The following is a 22,750-nucleotide window of genomic DNA, read 5'->3' on the forward strand; positions in this document are numbered from 1 at the left end:
CCACGTGTTCAAACGTTAAGACTTTATTAGAAAATAGCAGCGGAAAAACTAAATCAGTTATAAATAAGTTTCAAAACCAACGAATGAAACCAAATTAAGTCATACAACTTGGAACCATTAAGGCCCTTATTCAAAACCCAATAAAAGTAGTAAGTGATTAAATTCAATGTTCAAATAAATTCAAACCCAAAAGAAATAGTGTCGAATAAAATCGAATTAAAATAAATTCAAACTTGCAAAAGAAATAAAATGCAAACAACCAACTCTCTACTCAAGATCCCACAACCCTGATGAATGCTGCATGTGTAAGAACCTGTGTTAATTCTGCTCCCCAATATTACAAGTGTAAATATTGGATCGTCACAGGGTCATTGAAAGGCGAAGGCCTGACAGGGTAAAGTCGTATCCCCTAATCAAAAATAATTACCTAATTCACTAACTAAAGTAGATAGGGAAGTAGGGTCGATCTCCACAGGGAAACAAGTCTTTTTATTCCTAATTAAATATTATAATCTAAATTATTTAAGTAACCAATATTAAAAGTTGAATATGAAACTAAACTAAAAAGAGTAAGAAAAGGGAGAAAATAATATATAAAAGGATCTAGGGCATAGGTTCACCAATAAATAATACTCCGGGGTAAAATAGGGTAATCAATCATTGACATTGCATAAATAACATGATTAACAGGCTCTCGCAATTTATTAACCAACATAGATCTAACAGGCTCTCGCAATTTACTAGATCTAAGTTCCTATTGAAAATAGCCTTTAATATCAAATTAACATCTGCTCGATTCATCAATTTAATATTGCTATACTTTTACAAGCCGCAATTGTAAAACATTAAAACAATCCAATAAGAAATCATCATGCGATACCAACAATCAATAATAGTCAATCATCAATGCATCAATTAACCAGATTGTAAAGGGCTCTCGCTACTTATTACAATCACACAATTAAATTACCGGTATTAAATCTCATCTCTCGAATCTTGACTTAACCATTTATAAATTAACTTGCCTATTGAAACTAGACCTAAACATTAATTCTCATCTCTCGATTCTTGAATCAATATTGTCAAACTCATGCATAAAAGACAGGCCTAATCTAGTCACAGAGCATTAAATCAATCAATAGGAAATTAATCTAGCATTGATAAATAACAACAATAAATTTACCCCTTCATATTATTTATTAGATCCCCATAAACCCTAGAAATTAAACTACTCACACATAATTAGATATAGACTAAGCAAAGCAATAAAATAAATCATGATCAAAAGAATAAAATAAAAAACTAAGATTAAGGGAAGAGAAATCGTCACCAAAATAAATCTGGAATTAATCAAAGAAATAAGAACAAAGGTTTAGAGAGAGAAAACTAAGTAGAGAGAGAAAGTCTAGGAGAAAGGATTAAGAGAAGAAGAAGTCGTCCTAAAATCGTATTACGGAGGAGTATTTATACTCCGTACAAAAATCCTAAACTAAAACAAATTAAAACGACTCTAATTGTTTCCTAAATAAACACGCGCCCGATCGGGCGAGGCACCGCCCGATCGGGCGCGCCTTTTTTCACCTCTAATAACAATCTCGCGCCCGGCCGGGCGCGCCTCCGGGCGCCAGCCTTTTTGGTCGGGCGGATCATTTGGGCCAATATTTGGACTTCGATTGGGCTCCAATTCTTCGGGCCAATTTGGGTTTCCTCTTTGGGTCTTGAATACTCGGTCCAAACGCCCCGGTATCACCTCTACCGAGCCCTTAATCACCGGTTCGATGTCTCTAACCGGCCCTGGGCTATAAAATCTGGTCATGCTTCTCCAGTGCTCGTGATTGCTCCTAAATATCTCGGGAAAATACTCCAAAAGCATAAATCCCTACAAAAGTCAACCAAATCTACGAAAACACTAGAAAACACCAATTAGTAATAAAAGTGGCTCTAAAGAGCCAAAAACACTACTAATTATGACCAAGGGACGGGGGTAAAATACTATATAAAACGGACACATCAAACTCCCCCAAGCCAAACCTTTGCTTGTCCCTAAGCAAAGATCTCATCAATGAATCAATAAATATGCTTCACCCCAATAAGTAAAAATTAAGCACAAACGATTCAAGGTAAATCAAATAAACACGCTTCAGAGTCAACCAATCAAATCCATCCAATTACCTTTCTTCCCTAACAATTGTCAAACAGAGCAAACCACAAGAGCATATAGAATTCAAGACTAGTGCTCACACACTCGACTCTCATTTATGTGGCGAGTAAAAGATGTACTCGATCGCTCTCCAACCACCCCTTTAATGTGAACAATGCCCTCCCAACTCACACTCTCGTGTGTATAAAAACAATGAACGCTCAATCCTACTAGTCGACTCGAAATATGCCAAATCATAACTTGCATTGATAAACAACACTTTCTCATTCATACAATTATATGCACAAAGGTCGGAAGGTCTTTAAAGCTTGTAATGTAAGGCTAGGGTAAAGGGTAGGAATCATTTGGGAACAAGTGAGAGAAAAGCTATGCTTAAAGGAGCCATATCCTAATAAAACCCATGATAATGATCAACATCTCCTACATAACCAACTCTAACATCAACCAAATATACTCCAATCATAATAAATAAACCCAACTCTTACAATTTCACTCATAAAAATATAATAATGAAGAAGTGGGGTGAATAATCAAACTTTATTTCCAAACTTGAGTTTTTCATTGAAGCTCAAATTTTTTTTTTCTTTTGAATCAACCTCCAACTAGAACATTTGAACATTTTTTTCTTTTTTTTTCTATTGAAGTTCACTTATTTTTTTACATTTTTTTCTTTGAACTTCTCTGTTTTTTTTCATAATCTCATGCTTTATTTTTTCCAAGAAAATATAACTCTCAAACTCATAAAAAATAAACATGAACAATCAACAAAACTACTTCTCAAAATCCCACCCAAATTGTGCAAATAATAAGTACACTAAAAACTCCCTCACCTCACTCACTAATAGCTCCCCCAAGCCAAGCTTGGGACTAGTAACCAATGGGGCAAAATAGGCTTGTAATGTGGCTAATAAACAATAAAAAGTCAAGGCAACAACATGGGTAGCAAGAAGGGAACAAATGTATCTACAATATCTGAAGGTTACCTAAAAGAACAAATGCCTTCGTCCTCCACAATGTGCATAATAATGAATCATATAAATATTACTAATAGTTGCAAACCAATACTCAAATTCATTGACATACCAGGAACTATGGAACTATCACACATTTCCTAACCAAATCAACTAGTCAAGCACTATATTCACAAATAGTTGGACAAAATTGACGCATGTAAAGGTTTCAAGACAATCAAACATCAAATCATGATCAACTAATCCACAATGCTCATCATCAAATACCAAGAATCAAAACAATTTTCTCAAGTAAGGGGCACAGGGAAGCATGATTTACAATTCATTGGAACAAAACTAACCTAAGAAAGTAATAAAATCTATACTAAGAAAAATAAAAATAAAAAGAGAAAAGAGAGAGTGAAAGATGTACCATACGAACACGAGAACCTCCCCCCAAGCTAAATCAGACAATGTCCTCATTGTCTTAAAGGAAAGCTAGTAGTCAAGGTGACTACTCTTCATCATCACCACATCAATGTCACCAAAGCCTCGAGGATTGCAATGCATCTCTTTGGAACAAAATTGGGCAAGAAAGAAACAAAGTGTTAGTGGGAAAAAGTTCAAATTTGAGTCAGGTGCACTATTCTGATCATAACTTTTGATGTATAAATGATAATACAGTGATTCCAATTGCATTGGAAACTAGACTTGAAGAGCTTTCCAACGACAGGTCACACGCAAAAATCGGATAAGAAACGCAAAAGTTATGGCCTGTCGAAGTTGACGTAGTTTGCTGACGCGTACGCGCGCCCGATCGGGCGAGCTCTGCCCGATCGGGCCCGTGCTATTGATTTGACGGGGTAGCTTGCTGCTGCTAATTGCCCTGGGATTCCTTTAGCCCTTCGATCTTTTCTCAACTTTTCTAGTATCTGTGCACAAAATCACACTCCCACAAATATAAGATATACTCTCCTCTACCTCTCTAAAACAAAACAAAAAGAAAACACACAAACAAATAAATAAATAAAAAAAAACTAAATAAAAAACAACAAAATACGGGTTGCCTCCCGCAAAGCGCTAGTTTATCAAGGTCCCGCTCGACCATACTCCTTCTCTCAATCGGAAGAATTCAATGCCTTGAGTAACTTATCAAACGCTCCTGCAAACATTTCATTAAGCACTATATAGGGCTTAATAGCAAGCACATTTATCCCTATAAAGAAAAAGTTAGGAGTACATAAAGAGAACTCAAGGTAGAAAGAAAAATGAAAAGAGGGAGATGAAAATATACCACAACCTTCTACTTCCTCCGCTAAAAATTTAGAATTAATAGAACGAACATGGAGGTAGTCATTGTCTTTATCATCCAATAATGACTTTAAAATTTTACCCTCACAAATAACCTCATCATCAACAAAGGAATTATCAACCACCGTTTCTACAACTAATGATTTTTCAATCACCGATTCGTCAACCAATGATTTTTCAACCACAAATTCTATAACCGATGGTTCTTCATCCTCAATAACATTCATATTATTATAGCGTCCATAGACTTTTTCATCAAGAGCCTTCCAATAACTTTCATTAGCAACTAATCGTTTCAGAATATGATCATATGTATATGGAAAGACTCTAAAATCATCCGGAGCACGCACAAAAAACTCACTATAAGGGCATTCAGGATTTTCATGACAAAGACGTTGACAACTACAGTAATTAGGTGCTGCATAAAAATCATATAATTCTTGTAGTGACATAAGCATGGATATTTTCAACTCATAAAAAAAAAATTAAAAATTAAAAAAAATATAAAAAAAAATAATTAAAAATAATCTAGACTCTAATAATAATTAGAAATAAAAATAAAACCGTTTCCCCGGCAACGGCGCCAAATTTTGACAGGGTAAAGTCGTATCCCCTAATCAAAAATAATTACCTAATTCACTAACTAAAGTAGATAGGGAAGTAGGGTCGATCTCCACAGGGAAACAAGTCTTTTTATTCCTAATTAAATATTATAATCTAAATTATTTAAGTAACCAATATTAAAAGTTGAATATGAAACTAAACTAAAAAGAGTAAGAAAAGGGAGAAAATAATATATAAAAGGATCTAGGGCATAGGTTCACCAATAAATAATACTCCGGGGTAAAATAGGGTAATCAATCATTGACATTGCATAAATAACATGATTAACAGGCTCTCGCAATTTATTAACCAACATAGATCTAACAGGCTCTCGCAATTTACTAGATCTAAGTTCCTATTGAAAATAGCCTTTAATATCAAATTAACATCTGCTCGATTCATCAATTTAATATTGCTATACTTTTACAAGCCGCAATTGTAAAACATTAAAACAATCCAATAAGAAATCATCATGCGATACCAACAATCAATAATAGTCAATCATCAATGCATCAATTAACCAGATTGTAAAGGGCTCTCGCTACTTATTACAATCACACAATTAAATTACCGGTATTAAATCTCATCTCTCGAATCTTGACTTAACCATTTATAAATTAACTTGCCTATTGAAACTAGACCTAAACATTAATTCTCATCTCTCGATTCTTGAATCAATATTGTCAAACTCATGCATAAAAGACAGGCCTAATCTAGTCACAGAGCATTAAATCAATCAATAGGAAATTAATCTAGCATTGATAAATAACAACAATAAATTTACCCCTTCATATTATTTATTAGATCCCCATAAACCCTAGAAATTAAACTACTCACACATAATTAGATATAGACTAAGCAAAGCAATAAAATAAATCATGATCAAAGGAATAAAATAAAAAACTAAGATTAAGGGAAGAGAAATCGTCACCAAAATAAATCTGGAATTAATCAAAGAAATAAGAACAAAGGTTTAGAGAGAGAAAACTAAGTAGAGAGAGAAAGTCTAGGAGAAAGGATTAAGAGAAGAAGAAGTCGTCCTAAAATCGTATTACGGAGGAGTATTTATACTCCGTACAAAAATCCTAAACTAAAACAAATTAAAACGACTCTAATTGTTTCCTAAATAAACACGCGCCCGATCGGGCGAGGCACCGCCCGATCGGGCGCGCCTTTTTTCACCTCTAATAACAATCTCGCGCCCGGCCGGGCGCGTCACCGGGCGCTCCTCCCGCCCGGCCGGGCGCGCCTCCGGGCGCCAGCCTTTTTGGTCGGGCGGATCATTTGGGCCAATATTTGGACTTCGATTGGGCTCCAATTCTTCGGGCCAATTTGGGTTTCCTCTTTGGGTCTTGAATACTCGGTCCAAACGCCCCGGTATCACCTCTACCGAGCCCTTAATCACCGGTTCGATGTCTCTAACCGGCCCTGGGCTATAAAATCTGGTCATGCTTCTCCAGTGCTCGTGATTGCTCCTAAATATCTCGGGAAAATACTCCAAAAGCATAAATCCCTACAAAAGTCAACCAAATCTACGAAAACACTAGAAAACACCAATTAGTAATAAAAGTGGCTCTAAAGAGCCAAAAACACTACTAATTATGACCAAGGGACGGGGGTAAAATACTATATAAAACGGACACATCAAGGCCATGACCAAAGAAAGACACACAAAGCACGCAATCAGCAAAGCTGAGTACATACAAGCTGCAAAATAAATTAAGAAATCCATAACATGCTACTAATAATCAATCATCATGCATCATTAAATTATAGACTCAACACACGACTCAACTATTTATATTACTAAGACTCCATTAATTAATAATAGGTAAATCATTATTTTTATTCATTGGATTACGCAATAGACAAGGTTGTCCAACCCATGCTCCATTTGGAACATCAATAAAAGAAAAACCCCATGCCTCCTTTCGGAAACATCAATAAACATCCAACGACCACGGGCGCGACTCCGTGACCGTAGTTAGTATGAGATCTCACCTAACTCCTAGTTTTGAAAAATATTTGAAATAAGAGACTCGTAGATCAGACGGCCTCGAGAAAAGTACACGGCTAATACCCCATGTACCCCAACCCCTGATTGTCATTACTCCAGAAGTGCACCAATCCAGAGTTTTATTGCTCATCCATCTTGCACTTTACGTGATTTACAGGTTTAGACTTGGTGATGACTCATATACATAACAATACAAACATTCTAAACACAATTTAATCAAACAAGACAAGTTTCCAATTTCAATTCTTGATTTATTAGTGACAAACAACACTTATTATTTAATCCTTTACTACCTCGGTGTATAAACACCTTGAGTGCATAAGGCACCCCAAAACCTTAACCTCGTCTTATAAGACTTAAATCCTTCCTTTACTCATCCTGTTTGCATAATCATGAATGAGTAATAAATTAATCTTTTTACCAATCACATACCTTTGCCTCTAAACGCACCTTGCATAATTAGAGCACAAATAATACTTGCATTATAAAATAGTGCACATAATTTGAAATTCACAATGTATAACCAAACAATTTAACCCAGTCAATCCTATACATGATACTAAGTTCTCGATCCGTCCTTAAACATGCACCTAAAAGAAAGGTTTCGTAACTCGTACGTTCCTTGAGCAAACGAATTGGTATGCCACTTTACTAACTAGAAATCACCTTCAATAAACTCCTCTCCTAAGCCAAATAATAACATCTCAATCAATTCCCAATCAATCAAATTAACAGCAATACTAACTTACTTTAAAACCTTCAAAATCCAAATCAAACAACACTTTAAAACCTTCCCTTTAGTTAAAATTAAAGGCTTATATATAGTTCTTTAAATTTTATTCACAAAAACCTTAAAATAAACTCTTATACATGAAATTACAGCAAGTTCAAAGTCTAATAAAAATCTGAAAATTATATAAAAACCCCTAAAAATCTCCCTTTTTAATGGGTGATTGAACCCTCTTTATAAAACATCAAAAGTAGTACTTAGAAACTATTTCCAACACTTAAAACTTCAATAAAAACATATATTTATGCTTAATTAACTTTAAACATAATTAATTTTATTAATCAAACTCAAGGATAATATTTTAAGTATAAAAAAAACTTCGTTAAAATAAAAAACTGCCCGAAAATCATAGTTAAAGGCTGAATTTGGCCACGAGAGGGTGGTGTTCACTACCAAAGGTAGTGAGTCTTTCTTAAAACGTTGTTTCCACATGGAAAACACTACTTTTTCATCAAAATCGGATGAGTTCAGAATCTGATCGGGATTAATATTAACGAACGACAATCTAAAAATTAAAACACGAATCTATGTGTTCAAAATAATATGGAATTAAGTTAAACTAATCAGTAGTTATAATCACCAAAATTTCAAAACATCATTACTATAAAATCCCTAATCAACTGTTCATAAAAACCCTAAAATCATGATTTTCAATAAATTGAAACCCTAGGTTTATAATTCATAAAATATGAAATTTATAACATAAATATAATCTTAAATTTATAATCTTTATACCATTAAAATATAATTTGATACTAAAAATATAATCTTTATACTAAAATCAAAACCCAAAACAATTAAATTAACATTAAGTAAAATAATGAAACAAAGGAGGATGAAAATAAGACTAACCTTTTTGTGTGGGAAATTTTTGGAGATTCATGGGGTATTTATAGGAAGGAATTATTGTAGGGTAAAAAGAAAGATTGGGCCTCATAAAAAATAATGGGTCGATTAAGTAAACAAATGGGTTAGGCTTGTGTGATTGGACATAAATTGTAGAATAAAGATGCATAGAATAATTTGTTCAAATAATTTTCGACCCAGATTAATAATTTGAAACTTTTGAAATTAAATTATGAAAAATAACAAATAAATATTATAAATAAAATAAATTTTCATTTATAAAATATTTAAAAATACGGGGGATTACAAAATAACCCTCGACTGATCGAGTGATTAAACCCCTGACCGAGTGAGTGAACCTTACCGAGAGAGTAACACCTGACCAAGTCACTCCAACCATTCTTTAAAAAAAACAATGTGGTTGGTCACACGGCGTGGCCAGCAACATATGAAAGATTGTGTAATTTAAATGAACTTAATGTGAAATAAACGATTTTTTTTTTTATTTTAAAAATAATTTAAGGAAAATAATAAACAAGGCCCTTATAAGAAGCTAATAGAGGAAATATTGAAGATAAAATAACATTAATTACACCGATCTGCGTATGATTTTGTTATGAATTCACAACTTAATTCCATTTCTAGAAGTATTTAACGTTTATATATATAGCCATAAGGGCTACATATATAATTACACATAATTTAAATGCTAATTTACTATTCATTGCTTTTTTTAAGCCTATGTATCATGTAAAATTCTCAAATCTCATTTATTAATTTTGCCAACAATTTTAGTGTGGCTTGGCCATTGTGGGGCTACTTCGTTAGTGTAATAGAGGACGGTCAATGTCACAAGGTTAGTGGGTTATCTCGCTCGTGTTATATGGGTTACTCAATTGGTAAGGGTTACTTGGCCAATGTTAGGGTTAGTCTGTTCTTTTACAAGTGGCCACATGCATATGGTGTTACAATTATTTTTGTTGATGTGCCGATTGATTTTTTTTTTTATTCTAAATGTTTGTTTTATTTATATACACCGTGTATATTAGATTTTGAAGCGTGCCCATTTTTTCATTGTGAGAAACAAATTTCGTTTCTCAATAGGCACTTTTATAAATATTTTGCATTGTAAACTGTATTGCTAAATTTAAAATGATATTTCTACTTTTTGTGCAATTGTGTGTATGTCACGTCCAGTTAACAACGTTAGAAGACCAGGCTATTTATCTTCTTCCTCCTATCCACCCTTCATCTTCTTCAACATCTTTTGTCCTCCCACTCACCTTCATCCCCCCAACTTCGACTTCACTAAAAAAACGCTCAAAGTGGGGAATTGAACCCAAGACCTCTTTATCAACAATTACCATGAAAAACTCCAACAAACCAACTGGGCTATCACTAACATCATAATATGCAACACAAATATTAGTTATTTATTAGTTATTCTAGGGGGGGCACACTAAACATTACATATATCCAATTAGTATTATGTGCACCATGGTGCACCTAGAAATAGGTGCACTTAGAAATAGGTGCACCACGTATATACTTTTGAACATTTAATAAAAAAAATTTGGACATTTTACAAAAAAATGAACATTTAGTAAAAAAAATATGAACACGTCACAAAAACTGAACATAAACATGCAATTTTTATGTTCATATTTTATAAAAAAATGTTCATTTTGTATACAACAAATGTTCAGTTTATGTTACAAAACTATTGAATTATTACGAATCAGACAAACTTCTTTCAAAATTTGTCTGACTTGCAATTATTCAAAATTTGTGATTGTTAATTTTTTTTTACTAAATGTTTAAAATTTGTTTTTGTTTATATTTTTTTACTAAATGTTCAGAAGTATAGGCTTGGTGCATTGCGATTGTTCAGATTTTTTTTTTACAAAATAGTTCAGATTTTTTTACTAAATGTTCAAATTCGCGATTGTTCGGATTTTTTTTTTACTACATGTTCAAAAGTATAGGTGTGATGCATTGCGATTGTCATATTTTTTTAACTAAATGTTCAAAATTTGCGTTGTTCAGATATTTTTACTCCATGTTCAAAATATGCAGTTGTTCAGATTTTTTTTACTAATGTTCAAAAGTATCGGCGTGGTGCACCTATTACTAAATGCACCGCATCTTAAAATTTGCGACATATATCACCACTTGGGCCACGGGGGGGCCGGGCCTCCACCAGCCCCCCTGGCTTCGCCCATGCCACCGACCTCAACATTTCCATTAACCATTGACACTAGCACCGCATACACACCTTGAAATTAAACGAAAAACCTAAGAAAAAAGGGATAAATAAATGGCATGGTTAACCTTAATAGTTAGAAAGTTTTCCCTCCTCCATTGATTTCTCCATTAAAGTAGAATTTCCTTAGCTTGTGAGATTTCTCCATTAATGGTGAAGCAAGCAAGAAAAAGCAAGGAAAATTTTGTGGTACTTGCTCACGTTTGTCTTTCTCTCTATTTTGCAAGAAAACTCTAACAATATGTGTTGTGATTTTAGGTTACCTACAAATTAACTAAAGAGAATATAATCAAATGACACTCATGTGAAAAACTTATATTTTCCCTTAGACTTTTCTTTAAACAAATCAATTACATTATACTAAAGGCGAATCCGATATGACACTTGTCAGGTTTTGATTAAAAATATTCCCGCCACTTTTACTTTCCTTTTTTTAACAAATATTTATGAACATTATATTATAATATCCTGTAATATTTAACGTTCAATTTGACAACTATATATAAAGTATATTCTATATGCATTCAATGAAATTTTTTTTGACATATAATATTTTATAATAGGTATTTTATGGAAAAGAAAATCAAGTATTTGATTCAATTAAAAATATTGATTTTTATTTTTAATTAATTATTAATTTTTGTTAAATTAACATTATAATTTATAAATATGCTAAGTAAAAATCGTGCATTGCACGGGACTTAAACTAGTGAGTCAAATATAACCGCATAGGGTGACAAACCACACACAAATTTATTACTCATATCATTATTTTTTATTCATTTAAATTTGTGGAAGAGACTATTCAATGGCTACATAAAAAATGTAGCCATTGTAACTACTCTTAATCTCAACCGTTTAAATATTAATGATTAATCTTGTCCATTAATATATCTGACTTCTAAATTATAAATAATTTTAAATTTAATTTTTTTCTTTTAAAAAAAAAAAACTGAAAACATAACCGCTTGTCTCGCTGCCATTGATACAATTCCAAGCATTCAACCTTCTGCCTAAATCTCATTTAAATAGGTATATGAAGGAGCAATTATCATGAATTGGATTAGATTAAAGTATAACCAATTAAAATCAATGGAAAATTGGTAACTAACCTTGAAAAAAGGAATACAATTTTATAGATTGGATAGTTTTATACGAACTACATGGATATGTACAGTACATAATTATTTAATTACTCTTCCTTTCATCCTTGCACTAGTTAATTGATGGATTTCATGTTAATTAAGTGGATTGTTTTGTTATTCATACTTTGGAGAAAATCATCAATGGAGTAGTTTACTGTGTAGAGAATTAAGGAAAACAAAGAAATTTAATTTCTTAGGTATTTTTATAGTCAACTTAAATCAACAGTCCCAATTATGATAATCAAGGGTATAGATTTCATTTTTGTGGTGGCTACAATTTTATTGTAGCCATTGCAAAATTGTCCTTAAATTTGGAGCGATTTCCGTAAATAATGCTAAAATAAAAAATAATTCCGTATATATGTCAGTTTTAAAACTATTTACCGTGATACTGTACACGTAGGATTAGTGTAGGGTTGTAAAATCCGAGGCTATAAACCGCTAATAACAATAGCGGATTTTAAAAAAGAACCACTAATGTCATTAGCGGTTCATTTATTAAAACCGCTAATGTCATTAGCGGTTTATACTTAAAATACCCAGTAACTTATTAGGCTTAATGTTTAGGTTCTTCAAATAGACCCGCTAATGGTATTAGAGGTTCTTCAAATAGAACCGCTAATACCATTAGAGGTTCTATTTAAAGATCCTCTAACCATTACAGGTTCTTCAAATAGAATCGCTAATGGTATTAGAGGTTCTTCAAATAGAACCGCTAATAGCATTAGAGGTTCTATTTAAAGAACCTCTAAACATTACAGGTTCTTCAAATAGAACCGCTAATGGTATTAGAGGTTCTATTTGAAAAACCTCTAATACCATTAGCGGTTCTAATTTGTGTAGAACCGCAATCTTTATTAGCGGTTTATTAATAGCCAAAAAACGAACCAAAAATCCGAGCTTACGTGAACGGTATTGTGGGAAATATTTTTTAAAGCAACGTACACACGGATTATTTTTTATTTTAGCATTATTTACGGAAATCGCTCTTAAATTTGTAATTGTATGTTAAAAATAAAAAAAAATTAAATCACTTTCTAAATACGAGTTATACGACTACCAGCACAAATCCCAAAACACTTGAAAAAACCATCCGTCGAGGACGCAACCAACACTCGCCGGAAATCGCCGTCTCAACACTTCGAGCTTCGAACACGGCCTACCGATTCAATTAAACGACCACCGCACGGCCGTTAGAAGTGGCTCTCTTTTCATCTTTACTTTCTTCAATTTCTTCGTAACCACTGGTTAGTTCATCTTCCATTTTTATTTTATTCATTCATATAATTCATCGAATTCGAAACTTCATTATTTTTTTTTTGTTAAGGTACTCAAATTTCGAAGTATGCAAGGAGATAATGGCAATGATTTGGGTCGTCTTCAATCTATAATGCGTACAATTGAACTTGCTTGCAGTTCAATTCAGGTTCTTCTTCTATTGCTAATTTTGTCAATTTAGTTTAGTTTGAAATTAGGAGCTCTGTTTAATATGTAATATCGGGTTTCGATTAAATTTTGCCACACCCATTTTGTTTTTATAATGTATTTGGAGTAATAATTGTTATTGGGATTTGATCTGTAACATTGTTTTCGCCTGATTTTTGTTATCCCATTTTGTTTGTGTATTTGCTTGGAGTACCAATTGTTAGTGTAGTTCGCGATTCTGTTTTCGCCTAATATTTGTCACCCCCATTTTGTTTTTTATGCGTGAACATTGGAGTACCAATTGTTTCGGGTGCAATTACCCTCATTTTGTTTGTGTATAAGTTTCGTGTACTTACTGTACTAATTGTTATGGGTGTTGATGTAGCTGGAAGCTATGTGTAGTTTGTAAGAGCGTATTTTTTGGTCTTCCGACTATGCATTGAGTGCCCAAGCTTATGCCATTTTTGGTTAAATTAGAATCTGAAATTGTACATGTCCCCTTTTTGGTTTGATTCTCTAATGCACTGCTGTTTGATTGAACTGAAATGTACATGCCTCACATATTAAAAATTGTTTCTACTATCTCCTCTCGCTGTTTCATTCTATAGAACATGATCATAGTTGCCACTTTCCTCGCATCTCTTTCAGATGCATGTAAATCCTGCTGCTGCCGAGGCTACTATTTTGTCACTCAGTCAATCTCCTCAGCCATATCAAGCTTGCAAATTTATTCTTGGTGAGCATAAGTTTTGTTGATTAATTTATATTTGGGTTTTGGCCCCTGTCCAGTTTAGCTCTTTGGTAGAAAGAAATAATATTTAGTTCTTGATGGAGGAGCATGCTTGATGCTCGTTGGTGATGGAATTGAATGTCAGTGTCTTGACAATTGTATTGTATCTTATTGAAGTATCATATCCATCCATTTTGTTGACTGGGCAAGTTAATAGTTTCACAGGATATCAAAGAGGCTATTCATCAAAATGTGGGCTTCTAATTTGGATTGTTGGAGGAGGCTAGGTTGAGTAAGGTTTATGATTATGAGAGAGTGAATTTTTAAAGGATATTTTAAAGGTATGGATTAAGGAGGGTTTTTGGGATCTCGAGAATGAAGGGTCTAACTTTTGCGGGAGATTGCAGTGGTTGATCAATTATGTTTTGAGGAAGACAAGTTTAATACCATGTATCTTAATAATGAGGTGGAGGAGGTGGTTTTTTGCGGGAAAAGCATAGTAGAACTTTGAAGATGTGAAATGTTGAATGGTTGATGGGCAACACAGGGGTATACTTATTTGTAGTAAATGGGAGGAGAAGTAGGAACTGTGATTGTCCTTGGGTTGAAGAGTGTCCGCATGAGTTCTTAAGGAGTTTTTTTTTATATTTTTTTTAAGAGGTTATCACTGACTCACCTATTATGAAATAATGATGCCGTAGAAAATCTGGTCATTGTACAAGATTTTGATATTGGCCTAGATATGAAGATTTAATGGGAGGTTAGTTGGGATATCATTGGCCTAGGATGGTTGGGATGTGATGCTTTAGTGGCAATTTTAGTTGAGTTAGCTTAGATTATTGAAAATCATCACTACAATTTTATCACTCTTTTCTTGAAAAGGATTTGCTAAATAAGTTTAGGGGCCATTTTGCTCACCACAATTTATACCATGAAGGTGTCAAAGTGCTAAATAACCCGTTAGGAGATGTTCTTTTGAGATTTAACACCATTTTGCAATGCCAATGTGTTTTTGTGGCTCACGAGGCAAAATAAAGTATTAAAGAGAGTATTAAAGAGACGACTGATACATAGAAATATTAAAAAACCTTATAATAAGGTGACTTGGTTGTGATCGAGAGGTAAGGGCTTGTAGCCTTGTGGGTGATAGTGCTTGGATTCTTGCTAATATGTGGTGATGATGATTGATGTTTTTAGATGCATGAGTCCGTTGTCACATATTTTATTACCATTGTGGTTAGTATAGAACTAGCAAACAGGTTATTTGGGTCGGGTTAATTTCGGATTGGGTCAGGTCAGTTCGGGTTTCGGGTAACTTGGGTCGAGTATCGGGTTGAGTTCGGGTTCGGATTAGGTATGTTCGGGTCAGACCCTTTTCGGGTGGAGTATGTTCGGGTATGTTTAGGTTGTTTTATTTGTGGATCAAGCTCAAATCGATAGTTTTATGTTTTGTTTTTGCTATAATAAGAAATGTCAATTCGGTTTATGAGATTGGCTACGGTTGGAGACGAACAATTTGAGTCATTTTTGGCACTAGACATTTTTAGTTCATCTATAAGGTAATTTTAGTTTGAGACATTTCGGGTATCGGATTTGAACGGGTTAGGTCAATTTTAGGTCAGGTCATTTCGGGTATTGGGTCAACTTCGGGTCGGGTCAATATCATTTTCAGGGCGGGTACAAATCGAGGAGATTCGGGTTAAAATTGGGTCGATGTTTTTGGGTTAATTTTGGGTCACGAGTTGGCTCATTTGGGTCGGGTCTGGGTTAGAATTGCCAGGTCTAGGTTATTATGCTAGCTTGAGAGGATGCAAAAGAGTGACTTAGAGAGTACAATGGAGGGATTTAAAACTTTAGGGAGTAAGAGGAAACCTAATTGTTTTTCTGATGAATGTATATGATGATATTATTTGTTTTAGGATTAGAAGGTGTTCTTGAATTTGCGGAATTGAGTCGATTTCAAGATCAAACGTTGATATCTTATTTCTAGTTTTCAACTTGGAGAGTTTTTTTGTTAAAGTGGGATTTTAATATCCTTTCCCTTGATTACTTTGGCGTACCTTTTAGAGGAAATATAAACTGGGAGAATGTTTGAGAACTTGTGATTGTGAAAGTCTTGGGGAGTTGGGGGAAATTGTATGGATGGAAGAAGGCTGATTGGGTGGTTGGATTACCTGCACCTAGTATTAATTAATCAAACGTTTTCACTCTTTTTGTTTAGCTGGAGACACCTAGAAATTGCCGGCCAACTTTACTTATTCGATGTGTGTTTGAAACCAAAAACTAAATATATTTTATATCCTTGGATGGGCTTTGGCAATGGCTGTATTCTTGCCAAAGTTTTTCAGTTTTTCTTTTTATTTTTTTTATCTATTACTAAACTTCCCTTTTTTTTTACTTTGCTCCAGAGAATTCTCAAGTGGCAAATGCAAGGTTTCAGGCTGCTGCTGCAATCCGAGATGCAGCTCTTAGAGAATGGGGGATTCTCACACCTGTGGATAAAGGAAGCTTGATTAAGTGAGTTTATTTGTTGAATTAGAAATTTGATGACTTTTGATTGGGCTAGAGTTCGAAAACATTTTTCCAGTCGTGTTTTTGTGCTTTTTGTAAACATTTTGACATATGTTAGAAACTTTGAATTTTGGCTAAAGTACTTGTATTGTGACTCTCGGGGTTACTTGACACTTCAGTTTGGACCTGGAACATGCAAATTTTTTATAAATTGTCTGAGGTAGACACCAGCAAAGTGAGACAATATGCTACTATATAATCTTTCATCCACAATTTTTTCTCAGACCAAGGATGGTTTAATATGTTTTAAACCTCTAAAATTTGGACTATGCTACTTTGAACTTTCAGTTAGGGTGGGCAACTGGGCCCATGACAATCAACTTTTTTTATAAATACATAAGCATGAGACTTACAGAACATAAACAGCATCAGGTTCAGTTGTCTGAGTTTATGGGTTGAAGCTAACTTAGTTCATTTCTTGTACACATTGACATGTCACTACCAAGTACCAAGTCTGAACATTCTATCAAATTTGTTTATTATGTTAAGAATATGGCATTGCTTTTAATTTAATTTAGTTTAATTTAATTTTTATAATGAATTATTCAATCATTAAACAGCATTATTACGGGGAAACATCTTGATGTATCTTGTTCAGATGAACAATTTGGCCTTTGTTTTACTTACTTTTCTCTTCCTTCTTCCAGTTTCTGTTTGTGCTTTGTCATGCAGCATGCAAGCTCATCTGAAGGTTATGTTCAAACAAAGATTTCTTCTGTGGCTGCTCAGTTATTAAAAAGAGGCTGGTGAGTTTTAAGATCTATGATTTCTGATGGCGGGAAAATTGTTCTTGTTGTGCACATGCTGATAATATATGATATGATTTTCATATCATCCTAGTAGCATTAATGCATTAAGGGGTAAAATGAGATTGGTTGGATCATGAGGAAAGGGTCCTCCTGCTGTGTAACTCACTTAGCACTTCTGCAGTTATAAATTTACTATACTGGTTTTCCAAATTAATTTTTTGCTTTGAACTCCCTCTGTCCCAATTTAATAGTCTTCCAAGCTTTGCCCATTGTTTTATGCAATAAGTTCATGTTGGCTTGGCTATTATATAATAATAAATTGAAATGTAAATGCGATCGAACTATAAATTTTGTAATTGAATGAGAGATGGTGTGGGACACTAACTTTTGGTGGGAAGAGAAGTGATAATTTATTAGTGGGTATATTTCATAAAAGGACGACTAGCTTGATGTTTATATAGCAGTATCTATAACTCTTATAATCATATTGGGATGAACATAAATGGGAAGTGTGACGGTTAAATTAAGAACAAGGGAGTAATAAAGATTTCCACTTCAATGGCACCAAGGGAAGTGTCTCTCATACTAAGGAAGGAGTATTATATATCTATATATATATATATATATATATATATATAACTATGCACTCTAGTTAAGTAATCATCCAGGGTTTTGTTAATGAAGAGTGGTTTATTACATATAGGATTGTCTATATCATAGTTACCTAATTTTCTCCCTCCCTTGCTAATTTTACCTGCTTTTGCACTTGGATTGTGGTTTTTATCCATTCCAAACTATCATGGTGTGCTAGCTGGATCGTCCAGTTTTTCACACCAAAATTACTTAGTCACTTTCTGTCTTTATTTGAAAGGTTAATTGTAAGGTTGGGAACAATAATTCAAGAGCTACTAGATCTACTACTTAGCAAAACCTGTTATGAGGCAAATGTTTTGTTTAGTGGTTGTGCTTTTTATTGGGAGTGGGGGAGGTGCGGCGAATGGTGGGGTGGCTGGAAAGGGTGGGAAGTGAAGGAGATAGGATGTTGTGTGGTGGTAGTGGGACTGGTGGCTGGTTTCTCTTTGTTTTTTAAAACAAGCAACCTAGTAAATTTTAGGGATTTTCATTCCATTCTCTTTCTTTTCCTTTGTTCATTCCATTCCGTTTACTTTGTACAAACCCAATGGTCCCTTATACTATCCTTATTAGTTGTAATTTGAATTTGGGCAACTCTTGTCAACCCTAACTAGAACTTATTTTTCTTGAACTTATCTTATTTGCACTTATTTTTCTTGAGATAAGTAAAAATAAGGTGAATAGATCAGGCCCTACATTGCTGCAGTTGCGGTTGGAACCTTGATTTTTATTTATATTTTTTATCAAATTTTTTTAAAGGTTTTTAGGTCTGGATAAATCATCATAGGTGCCATGTTCAAAACAGAATTTTTTTTTTTTTTTTTTGTTTTTTTTTTTTTGTTTATAGTGTCTTAAAAAGTCTTATGACATGATATTGGTCTAAGATTTTTATTTCTTATGGTCTTTTAGGTCATGTTTGCCACTATTGATGCCATCTACATAACCTTGACCTTTTAATTCTAAACTAACCTTATTTGAGGACAGACCATGGGGAGTTTACTAGTCTTCAACCCTTAGTGTGGGTCTTGTCACATCACCAGATAGCAGATATTCTACTACCTTTTGTCTTTAATCTTATCTGAATACTATCCCAAGCTTACCCAGGCTTTAACACTTGCTTATAATTATATTTGTACATTTTGTAGATACCCTCAATTCTATTTTCTAAAAGATTATATAGAGAACCATTCCTGCTATCAAGATAGATGTTCTCGAATCTTGTTCCTATTCCATTGAGAATGCTGCATCAACCTTGAAAAGTATGTTGCTCTTCCTCTTACCAACAAACTTGCAGGGGTTACCAGGGATGCTGGCAGCAAGAATGTACTTAGTTTAGTGCCACTAGGCAAGGGACATATAGCGAAAACAGGGGAGAGCTCAGAATATTGTTATGGAAGCAGAGCATTTGATGGAACATACAGTTCTATTACCACACTGGGACAGATGGCCCCTTTGGCCCTTTATGCATTAAGCAACAGAAAGAATATCTCAAGTTTCCTGACATTAAAATTTTGCACAGCAGAAATTGGTAAAAAGGGTCGGCAATAGAAAATACCATGAATTTTGAATTTGCCAGCATAAGAAGATAAACTGGACCTTCAAAACATTCAAGCCTGAGGAAAAATGCAGGTTGTGCAAAAGGAATCTGGCGGACTGGCGGCATAAAATGGGGATGTGGACTGTTTAGTTTAAGAAACCTTTTGAGAGATGGAGAGAGCAGAGTGCATGCTATTAAGTTAAACAAAACTTTTGCTGAAGCTTATGCTTCCTTTTTTTTTTTGGCCTAAGTGAGATTTGAACTTTTTCCAAGGGACCAAATTGCTTAACTGAATTGATTTTGTGAGTTTGCTTAGTTGAATCATTATCCATTTGGATTAAACTCAAAGAAAAATGCTCTGTGTGCAGGTTAGAGTTTGTGGCTTCTGAGAAGGAGGCATTTCTATTTCAGGTACAGAAGAATGTTTCCACTGAACTTACACTTTTGTCTTGTACAGCTAAAAGCTTCTATATTTCTAAAATGGATCTGGATTTCTGTATCCTTTTCTTTTCTGCATACCGACTCCTCAATATTTAGCTTTGATTGAATGTTTACTTTATGAAATGTCCAAGCTTTTATCTGTTTTATCCCTGTGATCAGTACACATGTTTTACCTTTCTCTTTTTTGTCATATGCAGAAGATTTATAATGCCGATTAGTTCCTTTTTTTTTTTTTTTTTATTATTTTTTTTATTTTGAAGACTAGTGCCGATTAGTTTGATCACTGTAAATGCATTTTTATTTGGGTTACATGATTAATGGTTTTACTTGAGACTTGTATTATTCCAAACTTGTTTTCCTTGTGTTAAAGTTAGTATGATTCAAGGTATGCCTATCATTGAAGTGAGAGGGACAGAGGGGGTTCAAACATATCCTGTATACCATTATTGTTTGGTGTTCAGTGAAGCTGTTTCCACTTAGGGATTTATTTAAAACTTCTTTTTTAGTTGTTAGATGACATAGATCCCTTACCACATGTGTGAGCTGCTGACCAATGAATGCTCTCTATGAAGTCTCTTGGAAACATAGAAACATATGATAACTCTTAGATTGACATGTTGCTTCTTGAAGAACTATGGCAACGCTGTCTTCATTGTTTGAGTCATTGAGTGGTTTGCTTGTTAGTGATTTGTTTTATTTGCTCTCATTGAGCTCTTTTGAGATGTTGGAAGGTTTTTATTAGCGAATAATATTATGCTCACATGTTGCTCCTGCTTTTTTAGTACAATGTAATTTAAAAAAAAAAGAAAAAGATTGATACAAACTCCTTGTTTCATATCCTACTGATTTCATTGACTCTGAGATGGCAACTGATGCTAACATATGCTAGCTTTATTAAGTATGTTTTGATTTTTGTACTCATTTTTTGTCCCTTTTTATTTTCTTATAATTGTCATGTTATGAATCCGCTTGAGTTCTACTAACTCTGTTTCATAATGTTCTTAACATTTCCTGTTTGTACATATATATATAAAAAAAAAAAAAAAAAAGTAAAAGAGTCGGTAAAAATGTGGATGGTGTTAGAAATGGTGTATAAATTATAAAGTAAGAGAGGAAGTGTAAAATTGATGGTGGATGTAAGGAAAAAAAAAAAAAAGAGAATGTGGGTGGAAGTGTGTAAATAATGTGAGCTAAGGGATGGTAGTAAAAGGAGTTTGCCAAACATGGAATAAAGTGAAAGTGTTAAGAACTATTTGAAATGGACAATAAGGAATGTATTTAGAATATTATGAAACAGAGTTAGTATAATATATCTGTTTAAAGCTTTTGGCTAGCACTACTTGCAATTTTGCAGAGGAGTCCTATATTTATTTTTTAGCCCCTTCTTTGAATAGTCCATTTTTTTAGCTAGGAAAAAACCCAAGAATGGACAGTGTCTTCTCATGTTTGTCCTTATGACCTATAACTTGATATACGGGCAATGTTTTTTTGGGTTACTTATCACCCTCCCTTGCTACCACCAGTGTTTGAAAAAACGCGCCTAGGCGCTGAGGTGCAAGGCGATCAGGGTGAGCGCTTATTTTAGTCTGGGCGAGGCGTTTTGGGTTAGGCGCACAAAAAGCGCCTGAAGCGCATGAGGCGCACCTAAGGCGCACCCAAGGCGCACTTCAGCCAATGAGGCGCGCCTAGGCGCAGCAGAACCCCTATCGCTTTAGTGTGCCTTGAGCTTTTTTATACATTGGCTACCACTAGTGTCCATCCCCCCTTCCATTGTTCTCTATCCTATCCCCAATTGGCACCCTTTATATTAAGTTTTATGTCCTAGTCGATGGTCATAAACAAACTAATGTCACTTAACGTTGTTTTTGCAGATAAAGCAGGCAATTACTGGCTGTCATGGTGTGGATGTTCAATTCACTGGTATAAATTTCCTTGAATCTCTGGTAATTCTTGCTATTCTATCAATTATATTCTGACGCTTTTCTTAATTTCCCCTTGGCCTTCTTCTGAAGAAAGGAACTATTTATGAGCATATTATGAAATTACATTTTCTTTTCAGGTATCTGAATTTTCTCCTTCCACTTCAACTGCCATGGGCCTTCCTAGAGAGTTCCATGAGCAGTGCAGGATGTCACTGGAGCTGGACTACCTGAAGGTTATCATCTTATTATTTGAATATTCTTGTCTTTCCTTACATTATAGCGATTACACACAGATGTGCACTGTGCACACTCTACAAACATCTGCGCATGAGTATACAAACATATGCACACTAATATATGCATGTAAGATAAACTGAGAAGAGCCAATATGTTAATCTGATGGCTGAGATAAGAGTCTCACTCGTGGAATATTTTGTTAGCTGCACAATTTGTTTTATAAGAGGTATGAGTGCTTGTTTCCCCTCATTTGGGGACGGTAAGAGTGTGCAAAACCCTCTCTTCCACCTTTCACTTCTTCCAATGGGATATGGTTACCCTAAAGCTATTAAGTCTTCATCATCAGACTTGAGCAGTTGAGCCTTGGAGGCTGCTGAGCCTTGGGAGTTGAGCAAATTTTTTACCACCTGTCTGGTGTT

General features: G+C 34.2%; 1 protein-coding gene across 3 annotated transcripts in view; it reads left to right on the forward strand.

Annotated features, from left to right (window-relative positions):
- The first annotated feature begins 12,941 nt into the window (after nt 1–12,941).
- Nucleotides 12,942–22,750, forward strand: part of LOC145628953 (uncharacterized) — a 34,640-nt gene continuing 24,831 nt past the window's right edge. Inside the window, exons 1-8 of one of the 3 annotated variants that reach the window (XM_081681397.1) lie at nt 12,942–13,333; nt 13,414–13,512; nt 14,160–14,247; nt 16,650–16,758; nt 17,460–17,558; nt 20,100–20,142; nt 22,044–22,115; nt 22,232–22,327. In XM_081681397.1, coding sequence (XP_081537523.1) covers nt 13,432–13,512; nt 14,160–14,247; nt 16,650–16,758; nt 17,460–17,558; nt 20,100–20,142; nt 22,044–22,115; nt 22,232–22,327 — 588 coding nt within the window. In that variant the 5' untranslated portion in view covers nt 12,942–13,333; nt 13,414–13,431. Of the gene's footprint in view, nt 13,334–13,413; nt 13,513–14,159; nt 14,248–16,649; nt 16,759–17,459; nt 17,559–20,099; nt 20,143–22,043; nt 22,116–22,231; nt 22,328–22,750 lie in introns of those variants that run through there. The other 2 variants (XM_081681398.1, XM_081681399.1) reach the window with 2 other exon arrangements.

The sequence above is a fragment of the Chenopodium album genome, chromosome 4, assembly GCF_948465745.1.
Source record: "Chenopodium album chromosome 4, dcCheAlbu1.1, whole genome shotgun sequence".
NCBI classification, from domain to species: domain Eukaryota; kingdom Viridiplantae; phylum Streptophyta; class Magnoliopsida; order Caryophyllales; family Amaranthaceae; genus Chenopodium; species Chenopodium album.